The 20,584-nt window shown below is 35.7% G+C and overlaps 2 protein-coding genes and 1 pseudogene across 2 annotated transcripts; 1 reads left to right on the plus strand and 2 right to left on the minus strand.

Moving 5' to 3' along the window:
• Window positions 1–373: 373 nt before the first annotated feature.
• LOC136278111 (transmembrane protein 272-like) lies at window positions 374–5,246 on the minus strand (annotated as a pseudogene).
• Window positions 5,247–6,102: 856 nt separating this feature from the next.
• Window positions 6,103–11,900, minus strand: LOC131773830 (protein lin-37 homolog). Its single transcript, XM_059089786.2, has 12 exons — window positions 11,658–11,900; window positions 11,110–11,176; window positions 10,715–10,747; window positions 9,945–9,989; window positions 9,638–9,648; window positions 9,432–9,476; window positions 9,188–9,215; window positions 8,320–8,515; window positions 8,170–8,201; window positions 7,911–7,995; window positions 7,458–7,531; window positions 6,103–7,009 (listed from the first exon to the last, which is right to left on the minus strand). The coding sequence occupies exons 1-12, from the start codon at window positions 11,686–11,688 to the stop codon at window positions 6,928–6,930; spliced, it is 729 nt and encodes a 242-aa protein (XP_058945769.2). The 5' UTR covers window positions 11,689–11,900; the 3' UTR covers window positions 6,103–6,927.
• Window positions 11,901–12,023: 123 nt separating this feature from the next.
• On the plus strand, window positions 12,024–18,987 carry LOC131773847 (DNA repair protein RAD52 homolog). Its single transcript, XM_059089804.2, has 11 exons — window positions 12,024–12,157; window positions 12,240–12,341; window positions 12,437–12,530; window positions 12,642–12,709; window positions 13,096–13,214; window positions 13,813–13,888; window positions 14,204–14,318; window positions 14,434–14,772; window positions 14,909–15,047; window positions 16,834–16,925; window positions 17,401–18,987. Exons 1-11 carry the CDS (start codon window positions 12,116–12,118, stop codon window positions 17,442–17,444), a joined length of 1,230 nt encoding a protein of 409 aa, XP_058945787.2. The 5' UTR covers window positions 12,024–12,115; the 3' UTR covers window positions 17,445–18,987.
• Window positions 18,988–20,584: the final 1,597 nt, after the last annotated feature.

The raw sequence follows: 20,584 nt of genomic DNA on the forward strand, positions 1-20,584 counted from the left end.
ATCAATACAATATCAAGCAGGCAGGCAATGAGAATAGAGAACAATATCAATCATGGGATTATTAGTTGATCCAATACCAAATTCTCTGAACTAACATCATAAGAATTGTATGGCAGATAGTAAGGAGAATTACTAATCAGATCTTGGGAGTGAAAGGGTTAAGTTTATACTCGGAAGACTCACAAAAAAAAGACAGAGTTCCATATGCTCTTCCTCTGTTGGACCCTTGGCAGTAAAAACAAAGACAAAACTCTACAGAAGTATGAGTACAATGCAAATTTTTATGTTCACAGATCATGATTTCTTATGGCTGGGAGCAATCAGAACAAAAATCTACTAGAATTCATAAACTAAGAGAAAATCCTTTAGAAAGTTATAGCCCTGATACAAATTTTATTCTAGAGAAATCAAAACCTACAAAGTCTCCATGATTATTACATACTATTAATATTAATATATTAATATTAAGAATCATTAATTCCAAAAGTCAGTGGGACTTGCAGAAAAATAGGCTAAACTGCTTGCTACCCTGAAATGTTGTTTCAGACTAGAGTACAACACCCAAAATTGTTTATAAGGGTGAGCTTCCTTGCTCTGTTGTCTAGAAAAGTAAGATTTTGTAAAATCACTTAATACCAATTCAAATGCAAAACAGTGCTTTGAAATACATATTATGATGTCTTCCTTAAATATTACAGGATCTCTGATGAAGTTGCACCTAAATACTCAATGACTCCATATTTCAAGGCACCTTTTGTATCAATTCAATGGCATAGAAATGCCACCTAGTATATTGCAGCAAGAGCTTAATATCTTAGATTAATTATGGGAAACAAGAAAAACCAAAAGAATGATGGGTGCACAATATTGGAGAGAACTGCATAGAACCACATCTGGGTGAACTAGCTAGAGAGTAACTCATTGCTGTAAGTTAAGTGAGCAGTGGTTCATTTGAATTGATCACCTATGACTTTATAAAAAAAATTATGACTGCCTTAATGGCAATTTTGTGTGACTACATGATGTCTTTGTAGACTTCAGTGGCACATTCCTGTCCATATGGGTAACAATTTTGCATCTACCCTTAACACTTGAGATTTCATTCATCAGCATTAAATATTGCAGCACAAACACCCACACAACACACACAACAACACATGACCCCTGCTAAAATGTATGTGGAGGTTGTTAACCAAAATGCAAACAGATACAACGTTTGGTTACAATATTCTTCACTTCCAGAGTCAGTAAAGTCGGGCTTATAATTCTTATATATCCAGACATTTCCACAAATAACCAGATAAACAGGAAACAGTCTAGGATGCCCTCAAAAGGGCGCTTCTTCTTCTCGTCTTCATCTTCATCATTATTGGATTTTGTGGCCCGCTGACACAAGGAGATGAGGTTTCTGAACACACCCACAGCTCCACCAACAATAAGATAGATGGGAATCTTATCTTCTACAGGGCACTGGTCTTTGTATTTAGCTCCTGTTAAAGGTATTCAACTTTTCATCAATTCTACAAAATCCGATTTGAGATTGCCCCTTTTGGCCCTGATAATTTCACTGTCAAAGTTCTAAGACATAGAGGTAAAAAAGAGAGGGGCTAAGTTTCTAGCAAGTTTTCCAGCATCACTGGGAAGTATACATCAGAGCGCATGACAAAGTGCATACACTCAAAATGTCAGCTTAGAACTACTTAACAGTGGCTAATTTACATTATCAACCAATATTATGGACATACAGGTAAAGGTTTCACTTACCTATGACTATCATAGCTATGGAATAGCCATGACCAGCCCAATCATTATGGTACACCAACTAAGAATGATATCAAAGAAAGAAATTAAAACTACTTGAAATAGCAATTTGTAGAGATAAAGTTTTGTCAACAGTAAATTGAGGCTCTCAGCTAGTCAGCAACAGACTTGATTTCTCCCCATATACCCCCACAGATCTGTGGAAACTACCAGCCATCTTGCTCTGGTTTGGGCTGTTTACTGTAGCTGCTTCAGTAGTTCTTTTCCAGCTGCCCTGGAACAACCTTGAATCCTCTTCCTTGTAGTTCCACCCTCAGAGCATAATGACATTGCTAGGCGTTTTTTCAGAGGGTCATACTAGTTGGTAGCTACAGCTAATTTAGACTGCATGCAGCACAATTGTAACTTTGCCCAGGGAAAAGTATGAAGCCTTTTAAAAGCAATGCAAGAGGGCAAGAAGTCTGCAAGGGGTCTTGTGCTGATAATTACTACCAGATCCTCAGCAAACCTCTTCCCAGCTTGTCTAAAATCTTCCTGCAGGCAGAGAACACACATCCTGCAGTGCTATCATAGATGACGACCTGTTCTCAGGGTATAGCTAAGGAAATACTCTGTACCTTACCCTAATTTTCCACACTTTGGTTTAGTAAATATAACTTTCTGAGAATCACTAGACTTAATAAAAACCCTGTAAGTTATTATTCTATGAAGCAGTGACTTTTTCAAATTTATACAGGATCTTTTATGTTGAAAAAGAGTGACACAAATTCTTACTTGTTCCAATAAGTATCAAAAAGAGTTTCTTCAAGAAGGTCAAGCACTCCACTGGAACTGGAGCGTGCTTCTTGGATTTCACCAAACAAGGACTGATATGAAGGTGGTGGACCTTATAGAGGAAAGAAAAAAATGAAATTAGAAGTAGCACTAACCTTTACCACCATCAGTATTTCTATTCTTCATACTCGCATGGCACCTCACAGTTTAACACTTTACACCCTAACATCAGTATGAAGATTCTCCATACTGTTCGCTATACATTTCATTTTGTACTGACAATGAGAATTTTTTTAAGATCAAAGCTTCTGAGGTTGTGATCATTTTCTTTATTCTCATGATCTAAATGAACGATTCACCAGTATGACTGTAAAGAGAAATTAGAAGCTGGTCACTCTTAGGGTTTAAATGTTTAACTCAGACCATCCAAGAGAAAGAGGCAGTTGTTTTCAACTTACAGAGCAACCAAAATGGTTGCAGCATGAAGAGCTGAATTTTATTTTTCTAGAGAGCCATGCAGGTACACTTACCCATTGCTTCATCATAAGAGGGGGAGAAGCATTGTCTGTTCCATATGAAGGAGGCATCCCTGATGAAGGGTCTACTGGATCTCCCTGGAATAGAAATGGAAAGGTTGAACCCTTTTATTTGCAAGATCTAGATATTATAATTTCTAAACATTAATCATTTTCTGATAATGTAATCACTTCTGATGTGGATCACAGTGTTTCAATTGTATAACAGTGGTATTCCTCAGACAATAAGGTTGATGGAATATGCATCACCTCATGAAGCACTACACCCAGCTGTGACTGATATTTGACAGCTGTAAGGCAAGATTTCTAAGAAATATTGTCTCCAGTGTCTGCTGTCACAAAGCTTTCCTACTCTATTGAGTCTATCTATGCAGTATGCAGTCAAAATGACATAATCCATATCCACATTGGCTACACCATGAGACAAAGGCTTAAACTTCATTACAAGAGTTGTCTCCAAAATAAATAACCAAAAATTTTTCCTTCACTTTTCAATACTGTCTGGTATACAATTCTCAGAGTTTATGGCTTCAAGATCTAGTAATAAAAACAACACTAAGTATAACAAATGAGATATGAAACAAACACATTCCAACATAGCTTATTACCCAATTTTCCAAGCAAAAACAAGACAGCAAGAAATTGGTAAAAATTGTTGAAATTATTGTGCAAATAAGACTTGCAAGTCAATTTTCAGTAAATAATTTTATCACGTAAAAGCCCTATTTGCATTCTGTAAATGTCCGTATTAGGAACAACAGCTGTTCTAAAAGTACACAAGGAGACTAGAATGTCCATCAGTAATTTGCAGTGGTGCAGATGTAAGATAAATGTCAGATCTAGTGTTGAAGCTTTAGTCTGGTGCAATAGCTGATGCAAATTATGATCATTATTAAACCTTTAACTCCCAAGATCTCATTAGTAATTCTCCTTACTATCTGCTGTACAATTCTTCTGATGTTTCTTTTGAGAATTTGGTATTGGATCAACTAATAATCCCTTAATTGATACTTTTTCTTGGTTCTCATCACTTGCCTACTTGATTTCTTATTGATGTTGAAAGAGGAAATTCTGTCTTGGTCACTTGTAGGAATTGAAGAGTTAATTATTTCCAACATTTTAAAATAGGTGTATACATTGTGCAAACTTCACCACTGAGAATGAGGAACTTGTTAGCTGGAATGAAATGAAAGCTTTTGTTCTAAATACTAGAGCCTCTAAATACAGCGGTGACGTGCTATTTCATACCAGTGAGAAGTAAAATTGGAATGTGCCCTTCATTTTGTGGTACAACATCTGATTTGGGAAAGTTGGCAATTTTCATATGCAACAGCATTTTCAAAGGATTGCAGAGAAATTGTAGTTTTTTTCCTAACTCGAAGTCTGAACTGCCTCAAAGATCAAACTAAGACTAAGAGCTTTCATTTCACTCTGGTTTCTTCATTGGCGCATTTTTTATTCTTTCGTGAACTTTCACACTATGTTGAGTATTTTTTGAATCGGCAGCAAAACAGAGTTAATTGATATTTCAGCAAAATAAAATAGAAAGACCACAAGCCTAACTTTCGACTATCACGTACGACTTCTGTTAATCACGTGAGAAATATTCTAAATTGGAAGACAATTCAAGAAGCATTTTGCTTTGAATCTCATGGCTAGCGGAAGAAAAGAAGACCTTTGAAAAAAGAAAATTAAAGAAGAAATAGAGAAAGGAAGGATTTGAAAATGACTTGTAGCTTATTAAGTAAATAATTTGTACTTTCACTTTCATGATACCTACATGTACAGGCGGATATTAAAATCATAACAGAACATGGATCTTCATCATGACATACTCGACAAAGAACTACGGCAGATACTTTTCCTAATTTAAGTAAAATGTACTTATGAATTTTTCTTTTTGAAACAGATGGAAACTCAAACGCTAAAAGGTCGACTCTTGATATTAAATTCGGAACGTTGAACTGTCTTTCGCCGTTTGGCGCGCATCTGCTTAGATAAGCAGTTCTCCAAGTCGTACAAAAATACGAATGACTTTAGCTAGGTACACACCTCAATGGGTCGTTTCTCTTTATCAGCCATCATTCACTTATTCACTGGTCCTGGGTTAATATTGAGTGCAAACCGCACGAAGCTTGCCACAATCAGTGACTACGAGTAGGAAACAATTTTATCCCCTCCCTGAAGTAATTAGCATATTAAATTATGTTACCCCCAGGTTCTTAGTCCTCCCTCCTTTGCCACCAAGATGTCCTTCATTGCAGGGGGTGGGCAGAGGAGGGTCCTCTGGGGGTGGCGGAGGTGTCAAGTCAGATTTTACTTGACCTTACACGTCTCATCATCCATATTGCACCTCATCGATGCATACTGTTCAAGACTTCACCTTTAGTTTTGTTAGTGTGGAAACAGAAACGTTTTCATGTACAAAACTAGAGCTTAGCAACATGATGAGTTGTGTATCATGAACAGTTTACATGAATTAAATCAAAAGTTGTCTTGTGGATGGGATATTCTTTAGTAACAGGTGGCAAATTGTTCATGAATGATTAGGCAATAGGATACTGCAGAGAAGAAAGACAGAAATTTGTCATGTATAAATGGTAATCACCAACATAGCTAATTTGAAAAGTCGTAATAACACAAAGGGACAATTCAATATTTTCCATAGAATCATTACATGAAATGTTGATATGTGCCTCGTCTAAATGATCACAATGCACTTTTGGAAACTTTTCAGAAGAAAAAAAAGTTTGTCATTTCTTTCTAAATGTGTTCTTATCATCCACTTTTGTGTTTGAAGAACACATATTATTTTTGAAGCTTTCATCTGTAGGGGCATGCAATTTAAGGGTTTGGAGGTCCTCTTAGACTAGCTGACCGGTTGCATTTATTTAATGCAAGGGCCTCAAGCCCATGTAACAGCCAACCACATGTATATACTATCATGTTGGTAAAAATCGACTTTTCTAATCCATGGTTATTACTAGTTTTAATATATTATTCATTAACAACTTTATTGAGAATTATTGTAAATTTTTTTTATTATAAGAAAATAGAGCATTGTGAGATGAAAGACAGTTAATCTAAATCTATTACTAATTTTAAGAAGTCTATTCCATGCTCCTGGTTTGGTTATCATTTTATGAGGCAGCTTGTTGTAGTTTACAAAATTATGACTTCAGAGCATCTTAAAGATCAGTATCTTACATTAAAATAAAATGCTTGCAAAACATAACATAAACTTCCTTGAGCAGTGACAAGTCAGTATAAAATGCTCTCACTTGTTTACTGTTTCTGAAAGCTTTTAGCATGGATTTGTGTAGGTAACTCTTCACAGAGCTTACAAGAAAAATTTGTCAAGCAATCAAGAACTTTCTGAATTTATGATCATTTCCTTTATTCTAACCGGTGTTTCCATAATATTTTACAAGAAAAATAATTAGATGCTAATCACACTTTGGGGTCAAAGGATTAGAATCTAGCTAGGAAATTCCAAGTAGTACCTGGAGAATTCTCCCTTCTCTGATGCTAAAATGCTCCTTCTGTCAAATTTCTTATAATTATGAATCATGTCTTATCTCAGACATGAAAAAACCAAGGCCTTACATGTAACCTATACAGCTATTGTTCATAATTTCTGATGAATCTAAAGCTTTTTCCACATTACCTTCCTGTTCTTTAAGTTCTGAATGACTGCAGTCTACATGACCATGTATAATACAAGATGATACATACAGATGTACAACCTAATTGTGGTGCACTGTATATTTTCATACCCATTTACATTGCACATTAAAAGAACTCTTCAAAAAAAAAAACGTTAAATTTAGACAGTCTAAGATCATTATTCTCTTGACTATTGATGCTCAAAGAGTTCTCGTATCTTTTTTATACTTGGTGCATAGCAGGCTTGTCTTTTAAACGAGCTATCTTTCCAACTGCAACAGAAATAGCAAAATAGAAATTAAAGCTTACATTTTCAAAATCCTTGATCACAGACAAAAAAATTAACACAAGTCCAAAAATCTTAGAAAAATCATTCATACCAAGATATACCCTTGAGATAAATAAATAAAAAATTAGCGGATTAATGTACAGTGATCCCAGAATAGACAAGTTTAACCCTTTAACTCTCATGACTGACCAAGATAGAATTTCTCCTTACAATATCAGTACAATATCAAGCAGACAAGTGATGAGAATAAAGAAAAATATTAATAATTAGGGGATTATTAGTTGATCCAATACCATGGCAGACAGTAGGGAGAATTACTCATGAGATTTTGGGAGTTAAAGGGTTAAAACTGCACTGAGGCGCAAGACCCAGTTGGAAGCTAAGGGGCCATGGATGATTTCTTGTGAACAAAGTTGACATTAATTACTCACTTGGATTTGACTTTCTTCCACCTGTCCATGTGATTTCTTTTAAGATCACTCACTGGTGGAGCTTTATCAATATCCTAGAAGATTATTGGTTAAAGATTGCTAATTAACTCGCAAAAATCAAGCAATAAAAGATGGTTTTGGTTTAGCTTTACCTTTCTCTGTAACAGAGAGCAAAATAGAAAGTTTAAGGGGGGTAAGTTTCTAAAGAAACCGTGGTGCTGCGTTGGTGAGAGAGTATAGCAGATGTAATTTAGTGTTAACAACTTAGTTGAAAATGTAATTGGCCACCGTAAAGGGTAAAAAAGCTGATGTTTCAAGTGTTAGCCCTTTGTCAGAGCAAGTGGAGTTTATTTTTAAAAAAAAGTTTAAGGCCTGCAATTGGACTTTTTTCCATAAAAAGTTTAAGGCCAGCTACACAAGTTAGGAATTCTAAGACATAAAATATCTACTTACATAATGAATATCTAGTGAAAGTGTTCCTTTTGAAAGAGTACTGTTCATCTTAAAGTCTTCAATTGATTTCACTGGATCTGGAAAACTTTATAGGGAGAAAAGAGATTAATATAACATAGCAAACACCCTCATAAAACAAAAAGCCCTCATACCTGAGTTTGGCCTTATGGGTTTCTAATATAATGAATGTTTGGTGAGGGATTTGCCCTAATCATTATCTGATCTGAGACTAGCTACAAGCATTTTCTTTCTTAGTTACCTGTAAACATTCTTAGGATCACTGTCACCATTCTGTAAGAAGAAATTCAAAACAGTCAGAGATTTACATCTGTGTAATGGAATACACAGCAGTTAAAACTTGAGAAAGCAGAGTAGCAGTGCTTTTTCATCTTTTTTTTTTTCTACTTACACTATGGGACAAAGAAGACATGACACTCTCCTGGCTGCTTGTTGGAGATTCACCATCTTGGTTGCCCTCTTGAGAATCAGATGGCTTGGTTCCATAAGGCTTGTTCTGCATCCAGGCTCTAGCCAGGGCATACAAGGTTGTGTCTTCATTGAATTGGGCAAAATCCACACTGCGATCAAACAGCTTCATGACAAAGCTACAAAGGTAAAAAGCCAAGGGGGAACAAAACATTCCAAAGTATTACAACAGTAACCTCAAAAGCAGAGCAGAGATTTTGGATTCTCCTTTGAAAATTTAAAGCAGCCGCTGAAAAACAGTGTGAAGTAACAAGAAAATACATTTATGCTTTCTGAATAAAAAGCATTGCAGGTCATCAAAATTTAACCAAAGAAATTGGTTTGAAGGAGAGGTATTATACACCGTCTTTTGCCCTATAAACACCCTGAAGATTTAATGAAATGACTTAATTGCAAATACCTAGTATCTAACTGACACTGACATTTGATAACTGTCAAACTCGGTAAAACCATTGAAGATCCTAGAAGGTTACATAAGGGTTAAAGGGAAAAGTTAGATAGATTTGATCCAAAACTGTAAGTAGCACAGTCACTGAAACACATTTCAATTTAGTAAAGCATTGTACTAAGCTAATCTTTGTGCAAAGGCACTCAGATAAATCTTACCTTGCTAAGGTGACAAGTATATCCACCAAAAGTCATGATCAAGACCAAAAACAAACAAATAGAAAGCAGAATCAAACATTTTTCAAGGAAGCCAATCATAAAATTATTAAATTCATTGGGTAAAGAAAACCATTAAGCATGACACAAAATCAATGATAATAGCAATATTTCTTGAAAAAAAGTACATACGGTTCTGACTACTTCCATCTGCATCTGCAAAGGAAGACAAATTGAAAATATTTGTGATCACACTTAACAGAAATGAGGGAAAATAATTTGTATGTAAAGTTACCTAAAATCTCAGGCCCCTCAACAAAATATGACAAACTACGGTAACATCATAGCAATATAATCTATAAATACAAAAATTTGCCATGAATTTGTCACAACTAAATCATTTCACAAAAATGCCATTTTTGCTATACTTACCATCATACCCCACATCTTTTTTGCGTCTTTTCCTTGGTGTTTTTCCTATAACAGAAGATGGAAGACATGTTCAGATGTTTACAGAACAACTCATTAAGAAGTCATTCTGCACCCAGAAACTAACTGAGAACTTTATAAACCTTTGTGAATAGACAAATACTTCCCAAGCAGCCATTAAATATCTGAATATAAAAAAAGGTGTTTACCTGAACCACTTCTTTATTTGGAGCAAGCGTTGTATAACATGAAACAAGGAAAGAAAAAATTGAATAACAGCACTGGCAATACACATCACTCAGGTATAAACAGATGTACAGAGAGGAAAAATATGCACATCTAAAAACGTGAAATATATTAATTAATGGTAATGATGATAATAATAACAAAATAATAATTATTATCATTTTATGACAGGGTCTTGAGTCATTTAAAGGTGGTCTTAAGGGCTCCTAAAAAAACTCATAAAATTAATGTAACTGTGTCCAACTGCTAACAACAACAATTCATTCAAACCTCTTGGTTGGTGTTGAGGGTGGTGGCATTTGAAAAGCTGCAGAACTGTAAAGAAAATTAATTTAATTTTAGTTAATAATATTTTGATCAACTGATTGTGAAGCCAGATTGTTCAAGTGAGGGTAGCCCTGAGCAAGACTGTCATTGGTAATGGTGACTGATGTGTCAACAACCTGAGTGAAAGTCATCATCAGATTTAAGCAAGGAGTTGTTATATGTTTGGTATATGTATTCTGATTACCCAGTAGAGTTGTGATGTTGATGGTTATAAGACTCAAGTGGTGTAAGTTGGTCATGATTGGTCAGTTTTGTTGATTTTTACACTGTTGTACCACTCAGAAAATTTATTCTGCACTCTCTGACAGTTACACACACAGAGTAATACATGTATATCAAACCAACATGTAAATTTGAGCAAACAACAATTGTTTAAACAACAAAGAAAAAACAACTTTTTCCCAATTTTTTGTTTAATTAGCAATTCCTGTGATTTATGAGTCGGGATAATTGAGGTTCAAATGTACCAATAACAGTCCTTCTCAAGAACATTCTTAAATGAATCATAAGACTATCCAATCAACTCTTATCCCTGGGTTCAAACCATTTCCTGTATTTTAATCAATATTTGAGAGTGGACCGTGATTTATTCAATCAACCAGAAAACAAAATAAGAACAGACACCAAAAACAGAAAAACAAACAAACAAAAAAAACATTAACTTACATGGCTATACTCAAATGTAATAGGATACTGTACATATATATTTTTACCTTCCTGTTGTAGAGCTTGTTTCACCCTCACCACTGTAAACCATTAAAACAACAAAATTAATATTGCAAACTTCATGTGTATTTGCATCTCTGTAATTTTCCTTTGCAAAAGTGACTCTCATTCTCAACTTGTAATTATTGATCTGGAACAACTACACAATACAAGGCCACTTTTGAAGGAGCATATTTCTAGTGGCTCCTTTTGCTTGGCAGTGGATGAAAAAAAGGGGAATAATGAATAAAAAACCAAACAAATCTGCTCATTTGGTGGATGGTTAAAAATGGTGCTGTATTCTGTAATGTCTTAGACATTGATTCTATACTTCCTTTCAAATTGCTTAACTTCACCATACTTGGCAGGCATTCTAGTAAAAGAACTAGTAAAAATAATTCACCTTTCCTCTGTTTTCTTTATGAGATCTTTCAGCAACACGTCAAGTCTGACCCGGGCACTTTTAACACCTACAAGTATGTGTAGTGCTTCAAATTTTTACTAGCTCAAAGGTTTCAAAGAGATTTAATTTCAATTCCATTTAACTGTCTTCATTCTCATAATCCAAACAAATAATAATAACCTATAAAAATATAGATAAAATAAGTCTCAGCATCACAATATCATGTTCGTTATTTTGAGGTATTAAATCTCTTCTTCTCAGTTGTGGCTTTTTTATCTCATCGAGATGAAAATAAGCGTGAAGCTGTATTTGGGCTCACCTGTGAAATGAATATCTGGTTATTTCTAAAATTAGTCTAAGCTGAGACTGGTAAAGCTTGCATACCATGCAATAATGTGTATGTTGGTCTTCAATAAATATGCTGAGCACTCGTCAAAATGATGGGTTAAAACAACATGTCTCAAGAATGAAAATGAAAAATAAAATAACTGCCATTCGAAAGCAAACCTCGGATTCCTATTAGGCTGTGAACAAAGGAGACTTAATACCTGAAGTAGTTTCCTCTCTTTTCGCAGCCATTGGGGATTGATCTTTCTTTGTTTCAAGCGAATTAAGCGCTAACTGTTATTTGCAATCCAGCTCTGTTTTTGATCTTAATTTAAAATGCACAGCCAAGACAACGTTGTTGCCTGCAATGTCAAGATCGCGGAGTTTCTTAAGGTGTAATTCTCATCACAAGATCGCAGACAAATAGTGATTCTTCGAATTGGACGCCATTTTTCGGATAAAATAACCCGGATGATATATCTGCAATTTATTGGTTTATGACAAGAAGTATCTAGATATCCCACAAGACTTTGCTTTTGCTACGTTGCGATTGGCTGAGCAGTCAATGTTGACAATTTTCAAAATATCCTCTATCCCTCTATGCAAAAAAAATTCACTTTTCGCTTGGGAAGAATATTGATTTGTTTGTTAAAATTGTACTGGAGGGCAAATTTACGCGATGTGTAACAATAATAGAACACCTGGGCCCTTATTTGGAAGCGTGAGTCTCAAAAAGGCCTATGAAGTTATCAGGTTAACTTTGAGAATATTTCGTAAAATTTCCTCCAACTCTTGATTCTCAGGTAAATTTTACATCTGAAGAGCGCGATGCGATTCAGAGTGCATTAAACCAGAAGCTTGGCCCAGAGTACATCAGCCAAAGAGCAGGGGCCGGCGGGCAAAAGGTATTTTTGTTACAAAACAAATTAGAATCAGCAATGTCAGAGAAAGCATATTTAACGTTCCTGATTCGTAATTACGTATGCATGTCATTCCTCAGCTCGCTTATGTAGAAGGATGGAAACTCATCAATTTAGCAAATGAAACCTTTGGTTTCAATGGTTGGTCACATTCAGTAACTCATCAGAACATAGGTAAGGGAAATTCACTTGTGTTCTTTCAAATGTTCGTTTACAAAATAATGATCGACAAAAATACTTTTTTATCATGTCACTAATAACACAACTGGCATGTTGGTTTTTCAGATTTTGTAGATCAGGTGGCAAACAAATACTATGTTGGAGTTAGTGCTTTCGTGAAAGTCCAATTAAAGGTGAGAGATAGTGTCAATTTAAGGGGCAAGGTAACAAATCCGATCCTGACAACACGTTGGCCGAAGCGTTCGTCAACGCGTCGGCCGACAGTCGGTGGTGACATTTTGACATTGAAAGGAGTATTTAACACTATCAATAATACACTTTTTCGCAAGGGTAAGACAGGAAAAAAATTTCTTGTACCCTTTTTATTTTAAAAGGGATCAAACCTCAGGCCAGCCATTGTTGATTAGTAATTTAAGCTTGAGGATGCTTTAAATCCATGTTTAAAAAGTTATTAACAAGTTGCAGAATTTTATCTTCCAACTATGAGCTTCATAAGTTTGAGCAACAGTGTTCAGCGTGTAATAGGGAAAAATTTAAAATGTTAGGTGATATTTTACAGGATGGTGTGTACCATGAAGACATTGGTTATGGAGTCTCAGAAGGAATGAAATCCAAAGCTCTGTCTCTTGAAAAAGCAAGAAAAGAAGCTGTCACAGATGGGCTGAAAAGAGCTCTCAAGTAAGCTGATTTCTATGATTAAAGAAATAATCTTTTTATTGATTTATGGTTGTATAACAATGAAACCTTTTTCTTCCATTTATTGGCCTAGCGTCCTCCATCTGACCCAAATATAACTGCTTATAAACACATAGCTTGCAAGCAGGCCTTCCCTATCATTTCAGCAAAAGCATTTCTTTGCCTGTGGGAAAGTATGAGGCTTGGTGAGTAATATGAGCCAGCAAGAGGTCTGTAAAGGGTTTGGGACTGATCCAGACCTGCAGCAAACCTCTCATTAACTCTTCTCAAATCTTCCTGCGGGTGAAGAAATGAGTGTCCTTCAGCCCAAATGACAAGGGCTTGCTCCAAGGCTAATATGCATTACTATCTAGCCATATTTTTTCTGCAGTCAAATAACAAGTAGGTAATTATAATTATCATGAACTGCCATCTTCTCACAGGTCAATCTGATCAATTGATCTGCTCACCACTGGCAAATGGCCTTACTTTGCTCAACCTTATCCAGAATTGCTAATTATGGATAAATGTGCTCTGTATTAAGTATGGGAGTTAATCCAAAGCTTCATTGATTTCTCTACCTGAATGTTTCCTCATGTAGGAGTTTTGGAGAATCACTTGGAAACTGCATTAGTGACAAGGACTACTTAAAATTCATTACCAAACAACCAAAATCAGTAAGTATCAGTAGCCTTCCTGGAAGCAGAAATCCAACTATAGTGTAAGACAATGATGCAAGAGGGTGATCTTTAAAAATCAATTTGAATACTCATTAGCTTAGAATAATATTTATCAAACATTCTTTATTTTAAGCTCCATTACTCACACACTCTTGATATACTTGATGTACTATATGCAAAAAAACAATTTGGTTCATAGCTTGCAATTATTATTTATTTAATGAGTTCATTAAATTGCTAATTAAATTAATTGATGTCAATTTAACGTCAAACTTTTTGTACAATAGAAATGCTGAAGTTTTAATTTTTTAGGGTACTATTCAGTATGATGTAAATCTTATGAGGAGACCTGGGAAGACAGTTGTGAGAAAAACCAAGGAAGACCAGAATTCATCTGAGATGATGAAGGAAAACTTCCCTCTTGCAGGTGTATTTGCAAATACTTTCCTACTAATTATTCATTGAAGTATCAACCTGATGGTAATTTTTGAAAGTTTTTATGTACTGTGTCCTTTTTCACACTATATTATCTTTTATTTCAGATGGTAGTCATGTTAACACCGAACAAGTTTATGTTGGTTCTGTGGGAAACAATGTTCAATGCAATTTCTCTAAAGGGCAATCTTCAGAAATGCAGACAAGGTCAGCAACAAAAGCTGATAATTTGAGAGTATTAAACAAACCAAGGACACCAACAGGAGAGTGGAATAAATCTGAAAAAGCATCACACTGTCCTCCACCATTCAAGACCCCTGGAGCAGCTTCTACCCCTGCATTGGGAACAGTTACAAAAAGCAGGACCTCTTTTGTGACCACACCCATAGAGATTAGGGCACATGAAACTGAGCCAAAGGTGGAGAACTACAGTGTCGTTCCAGAAGGTGACCTTAAATATTTCCTGAGAGGTTTTAAATTTTTAAAAGTGGGGTTCAGCTTTTAAAAGTGGTGTTTTATCTATAGCAGTAAACTGATTCTTGATCTTATGACATCTGCATGATAAGAATGGTTCTTCTTCAGATGACCCTCTTCTTTGGAATCAATCTTTTGGTTTTGATGAGGCACTCATGTCTTGTAGTGAGGAATTACTAATCAGAGCCTCAGAGGGCTCTAAACCTGAAAGCAGATCTGTTCACCCATGTGATGTGAAAGCTTCCAGGTATGACTTGAATAGTAATACAATTATATGAATTTTGAATTATGATCAGTAGCACAGTACATATGAACAATAGCGTAACATGCAAGAAAAATACAAAATATTTATAGAGGAATCAAAAACCTCTTGAAACTCTTTATTTAGAGAATATATTACAGTTCTTTCACTTATTGCTTTATTTTGGGACATTTCGGTTAATTTCCAGCAATTTCTCTATTACCCATGATGCATTGCGACCCCCACCCATTTTCATTTTCATGATCTCTTTCATGTGTACCAGGCTTGTTACATAACAAAAAGCTTCTAGAAGCTTCTAGGGTGGTTTCAAAGCTGTTGTTTTTCCTTCGATTGCACGTAGCCGAGTGAAATGGCGGTCGAAGTGGTCGAGAGTTTTCGAAGTGACGCGCGGCTGTTTTCGCTTTCTTTCCTCAATGTAACCTGAAACCCTGAACGAAATGTTTCAAAACGTTTGGGATTTAGAAAAACGCTTCTTGCTCCCTCAATTTGCTATATTTTCTCGTGAAAATGAGCAGTTAGCTTCGTTATGAGATGAGAATGACACGGCAGGAAATTAACATGTTTGGTCCAACGCCGGCGGTACTGCGGATGGCTTACATTTGGCATTGCATCCTTTATTTAAGGAAAGACGCGGTATGTTTCATAGTGTTTGGGAATCAAACATTTGCTTCATTCTCAAGATTGAAATACACAAAGTCGCCAAAACTTTCTGGACTGGCTCTCTAGAAGATGAGAATTCCATTGTAACAAGCTTTTTACTATCACGGCGTTCTATGCCGCCGAGGGGAATACGTTTCTCCTGATTTCATGGACTGAAACATGGAGCGTGATGCTTGTACACTTGAACAAAAAGTGCTATTTTTCTCTAAGGTTAGTCTGTCTTTCAAATTGGTACATATACATCTGAAATCTCTGATTTATTGTGATATTTTAGGTGATTTTTTCCGTTGATATCTTCTGCGAGAAACACAAGAAATTTTAAGATAATGATAATTTTGTGTATGGGAATGTTACGCGTGACGCCCTAAATTATGCATATTTTTGGAAAAATTAAATTTGTAAAAAAATGAGAATTCAATAAAAATTCATGATATTATGCAAAGTTGTAGAGTATTATGTCTTTTTTATTTGTGCCAAGTCTCGGCATTGTAGCTGGAAAAGTACGAGAGATATTTTTGTTTATGTTTGCTTCTCTGTGTTTGTACACGTGAACTGTGCTACTGATCTTATGTGTTAACTCCAATTTGGAAAAAAACTGACCTGCAATAAAGTAAAAGCCACAGTTTGATAATGAGGGTTTGTTGAAAATGCCAAGCACTAAGGTTTTAACCAATACTTGAGTCTACAAACTTGAAAGGAATTTGATACTAACCAGTAAGCTGAAACAACATGATTGTTAAGATAATTGAAGGTGGCTTTGAACCGTGGGTCGTTTTTTTTTTAACTTTAGAGCAAGATAAATGGTTTATGCTGATTGGAGGTCACTGAATTCATTTTTTGAAACAGACACTTAAAGCCGAATTTAAGGCTGTTTCTGAAGTGTTGCTATGGTTACTTTACTTGTCCTTAATAAAAAATATATTTTTATCCTGTTGAGAAAAAATCGGGTTTTTATTTGAAACCATTTAGATCATGTCAGCACATGTTTGCATTTTTGTCTTTTCACACATAAGATTCTTTTTATCTTGCTGCCTGTATTCAATATGCTTTGTTTAATTCTCAAATTTAATTTTTTATATTTCTATGTCTAAAAACGGAAAAATAACAACAGCAACACCCCGATCAATGAAAACTTCGCGTGCACCAAACCTTTCCGACCAGACCAAAACAACACTCGCAGCTCGTGTTTCCCGAATCAACCAGGTACGTATTCACACCGGCCTTTCATCCCACTCAGTCTTGGGAAAAAGAATCACGTCTTCGCAGATAGAAGTGACTAATTTTAAAATCTAATCTCTTCTCGCGATTTCAGTAAATTAGAGCAATTTCTGTGGTTGGTCTAAGAAAACTCGTGCCACTCTCTCAGCCAATCAGATGCAAAACTGAAACCAAACGAGTCTTGGTCAATGGCGTTTCCCGCGCTTCGGTCAGTTTTTTTTTTTGTGGCGGCTCCTTAGGATTGGGTTGGTTTTCTTTCTACGATCAGTGATTGGTCCAGAAAACTCGCGCGACTCTCTCAACCAATCAGCGAACCAAAACGAAATCGCGACTTGTTTAGTGGAAGATTGCTCAAACATGGCTCTTTATGTCAATTTCACTAATTCTTTTGCTTTCTTTAAATGAAAAAAAACTCTTCAGAATTGTCTAGATTGTCTTCTTTTCATTTTATTTCCCGCAGAAAATATAAAGAGGCGGAGAATAGAGGGGCATACTGTCAGGTGACCGTGAATGGAAAAGATAATACCTGGAGAAGTTGTAGCGCGAAATACAGAGTCAGAGACGCATTTATTCGCTCGACAGAGACAGTGCGGCTTTAGTTCGACCTTAGAAAAAAATCATTGCTGTTGACTCGCCTCGTTAGTGATAACTGCACTGGTTGGGTTTGGTTTATAATGTCAAGTATTTTAAGATATTTTCCTCCAGATAACAGCAGTGTATTTCCCTAAAGTGGATCTTGAAAGAAATGACGGCCACACCTCGAACAAACCATAGTGCATTCCTACCCGAGGAATTCTCTGTCCCATAATACTATGAGGTGATTCTTTAGTATTGCACTGCGCGTCCTGTACTACGCATAGAAATCACATTATCAGGCGAATAGGCGCGGGTGCATTCCGAGAACACTGTATTGTTTGCAATAAACGGACTAGGTAAAGAGGTCGGATGGTCTTTAGCATAATAGTCCTTTTTTTTCGTTTTTCTTTGGTCTTTTTCATAATTTTGGGCAACAAATTATACCCTTTAAATTAGACAAGTTAAAAAAATTCATCGAAAGGGAAAAAAGATATATTTAAAAGCGTGCTCGAAGCCCGTTACTTGAGGATGCAAATTATGACCTCGAAAGCCACGACTCGAGGAACATTTTGAGTCGATGTCGTTTAAAATTGCGTGATTTTTCCGCAAATTATATAACAAATTGTTCCATTCGCTCGAGACTTTCTACCTATCAAGTCTTTTTCAAGTGTGGCTTCAAAACCTTTGTTTCCAGCTACCTCAAATTGTACCCTGAACCGATGAAATGACGTGCGTGATTGGCGCCAGTACAGGCTTCATTGGGGTAAGTTTGGCCCACCATATCTTTTAAATATGTACGGTGACCTATCTTTTACATTGTATTTTCCGAAACAAAAGTTGGTAGGAGACATTTCAGGAGAGTTTAAAAACATTTTTCGATAATACCCTTAGGGCTGTTTTTCTTTACGACACTAGGGTTCATTCTGAAGTGGTCGAATGGAATAAAATTCTCTATTGTTGAGGTTTCTTGATGAGCAACGGATTCATGTTGAAAAGAGTTTTGAATGCCCTTTTTTGCCAATATGAAATAACTCATGGGTTAAATGAGAAGTTTGGATCAACCATCGAATTCTACTCTACTAAGTTGCTAACGCTAACGGTTCCTCGTGTGATCGTGGAAAATATCTTTCCCTCTGTCTCGGACGTACAGCAGTCCCGCCTTCTGATTGGTTCATTCAGTGTGCAGCCGGCTAATTTGCATCATTTCTTTTTCCGGCGCAAAGATAGTGACACGAAATACACGAACTCACGTACACCATTTTCGAATCTTCACTCCGTCAGCGTAAGTGTGCGTTAATATCAACGGTGAAGACTCCTTCCATCGAAACAAAGAGAGGTTGCAAGAATATTGAGTTACGCAATGAGTTTTCTAGTTAGGGCTATCCTAAATCTAAAAAGAATCCTTTTATGGGGTTGGTAATTGCTGGTGCATTCTATGACATCCCAAGACAGTTCAGGAGATGTAAAATAGTGACATGGATCAAGTTTATAATATTACAGACAAGTATTTCTTAATTTCTCAAATGCATCAGCAAGCAGAAGAATATCTGATTTAAGATACAAATCATGATACTGACTGATTGTCTTGCGATTGAATGTATTCCATTGTATTGCTCATTGGATACGTGCTCATTTTGAAGAATGCTGTAAAATTCATTTCCTCCTTGTAGTTTTTCATCAAACTTATTAAGGCTGTCCATGTAACCATATGGGCGAACACCTCTCTGTTTCATGAGTTTGAATTTCTCATCCTTGAAGACTTCTGATGTGTGTTTGAATGCTTCAGCGGGTAATATTTGAACTGGCCTGGTGTATTTATCATTATAACAACAAACTACTTTATGACCATACCACAGTCTGCGTGTTTGTGGTATGCGTCAGTGTAAGATTCCTAATTGTCTGGTACGCATATATAAATCTTTTCTGTTATTGCTTCAAAATCTACGTGGATGAAAAAAGGTACAGGCAATTGTTTGTGAAAATTGTTGAATTTTAATGTATTAGTACCTTTTTCAGGCATTTTTATTGCTTGCTTTTCATTTATTACGATACAGTCAGTTTTGTGTCTGCTAAGTATCTCCTTACTGCTGATACGTTGCAAACAGTACATGCAAAAGTGTTTTCTTTGTCGATGTTTTGTTTTGTAATACATGAACATGTTGAAGTCTTTGATGAGTACATAATGCTTGTTTTCACCATCTGTCATTAATGATAGATTAACTTCATCTTCAAATTTTTCTTTTGATTCGTAGATTGGAAATGCTTGTTTTCCTTTATAACCAAATGCATTCATGTTGACGTTATTCTGATTTTCAGTTTTTATTGTCTTGCTTCACAGATATTGGAAATTCAATGTTTGAATAATCCAACTTGTCAACATATTTTAATCTATTCTTTTGATCCACTGTGGGTTATTTTCTTGTAGGTTCATATGTCTGATGTGACACAATCGGAAATATTCATCGTTATTATTTTTGATATTAATCAAGCCTTTGGTTAAATTTCTTTATTCTGTAGGTAGTTGAATGCATGATGATCCTTTTAGAAGATTATATTGAAGAATATTTATCCAATGTCCATCAACTGATTCGATAATCTAACCAGAGCCTTCTGACATCCAAGTTGCAATTTTATTTTGAATCTCTTGACCTGAATTTCAAGATTAGCAACGTTGATTACTGTTTTGGGCGAATTGTTAAAATAAGCTGTGTTATTTATTACACCATCTTGTGGCATCTTTTGGAATGTGGTCCTTAACAAATTTCAAAGCTTTCATTTCACCCAACAGTTGTGTGAGTCTGTACTGAATGGCTTTTCTTGTTCCAATGTTTTGTTTCAATGGATCTGTATCATTTTTCACACCTGTTTCAAATGATTTGGTACATTCTTTGAGAGCTTTACTTTTCTCTTCTACTTTTGTCCTTGAAGCTGCAACTGGCACAATCATCTTTTTTCTTCTGGGTGTTGGAGTGGGTTTTCACCCATCTCTAAGTTCAAGTGGTGGAGGAATGATATTGTCTTCATATTCTTGGACCATCTATTTAACACTTTTTCGTGGTGTTGGAATT

Source organism: Pocillopora verrucosa, chromosome 14 (genome assembly GCF_036669915.1).
Source record: "Pocillopora verrucosa isolate sample1 chromosome 14, ASM3666991v2, whole genome shotgun sequence".
NCBI classification, from domain to species: Eukaryota; Metazoa; Cnidaria; class Anthozoa; order Scleractinia; family Pocilloporidae; genus Pocillopora; species Pocillopora verrucosa.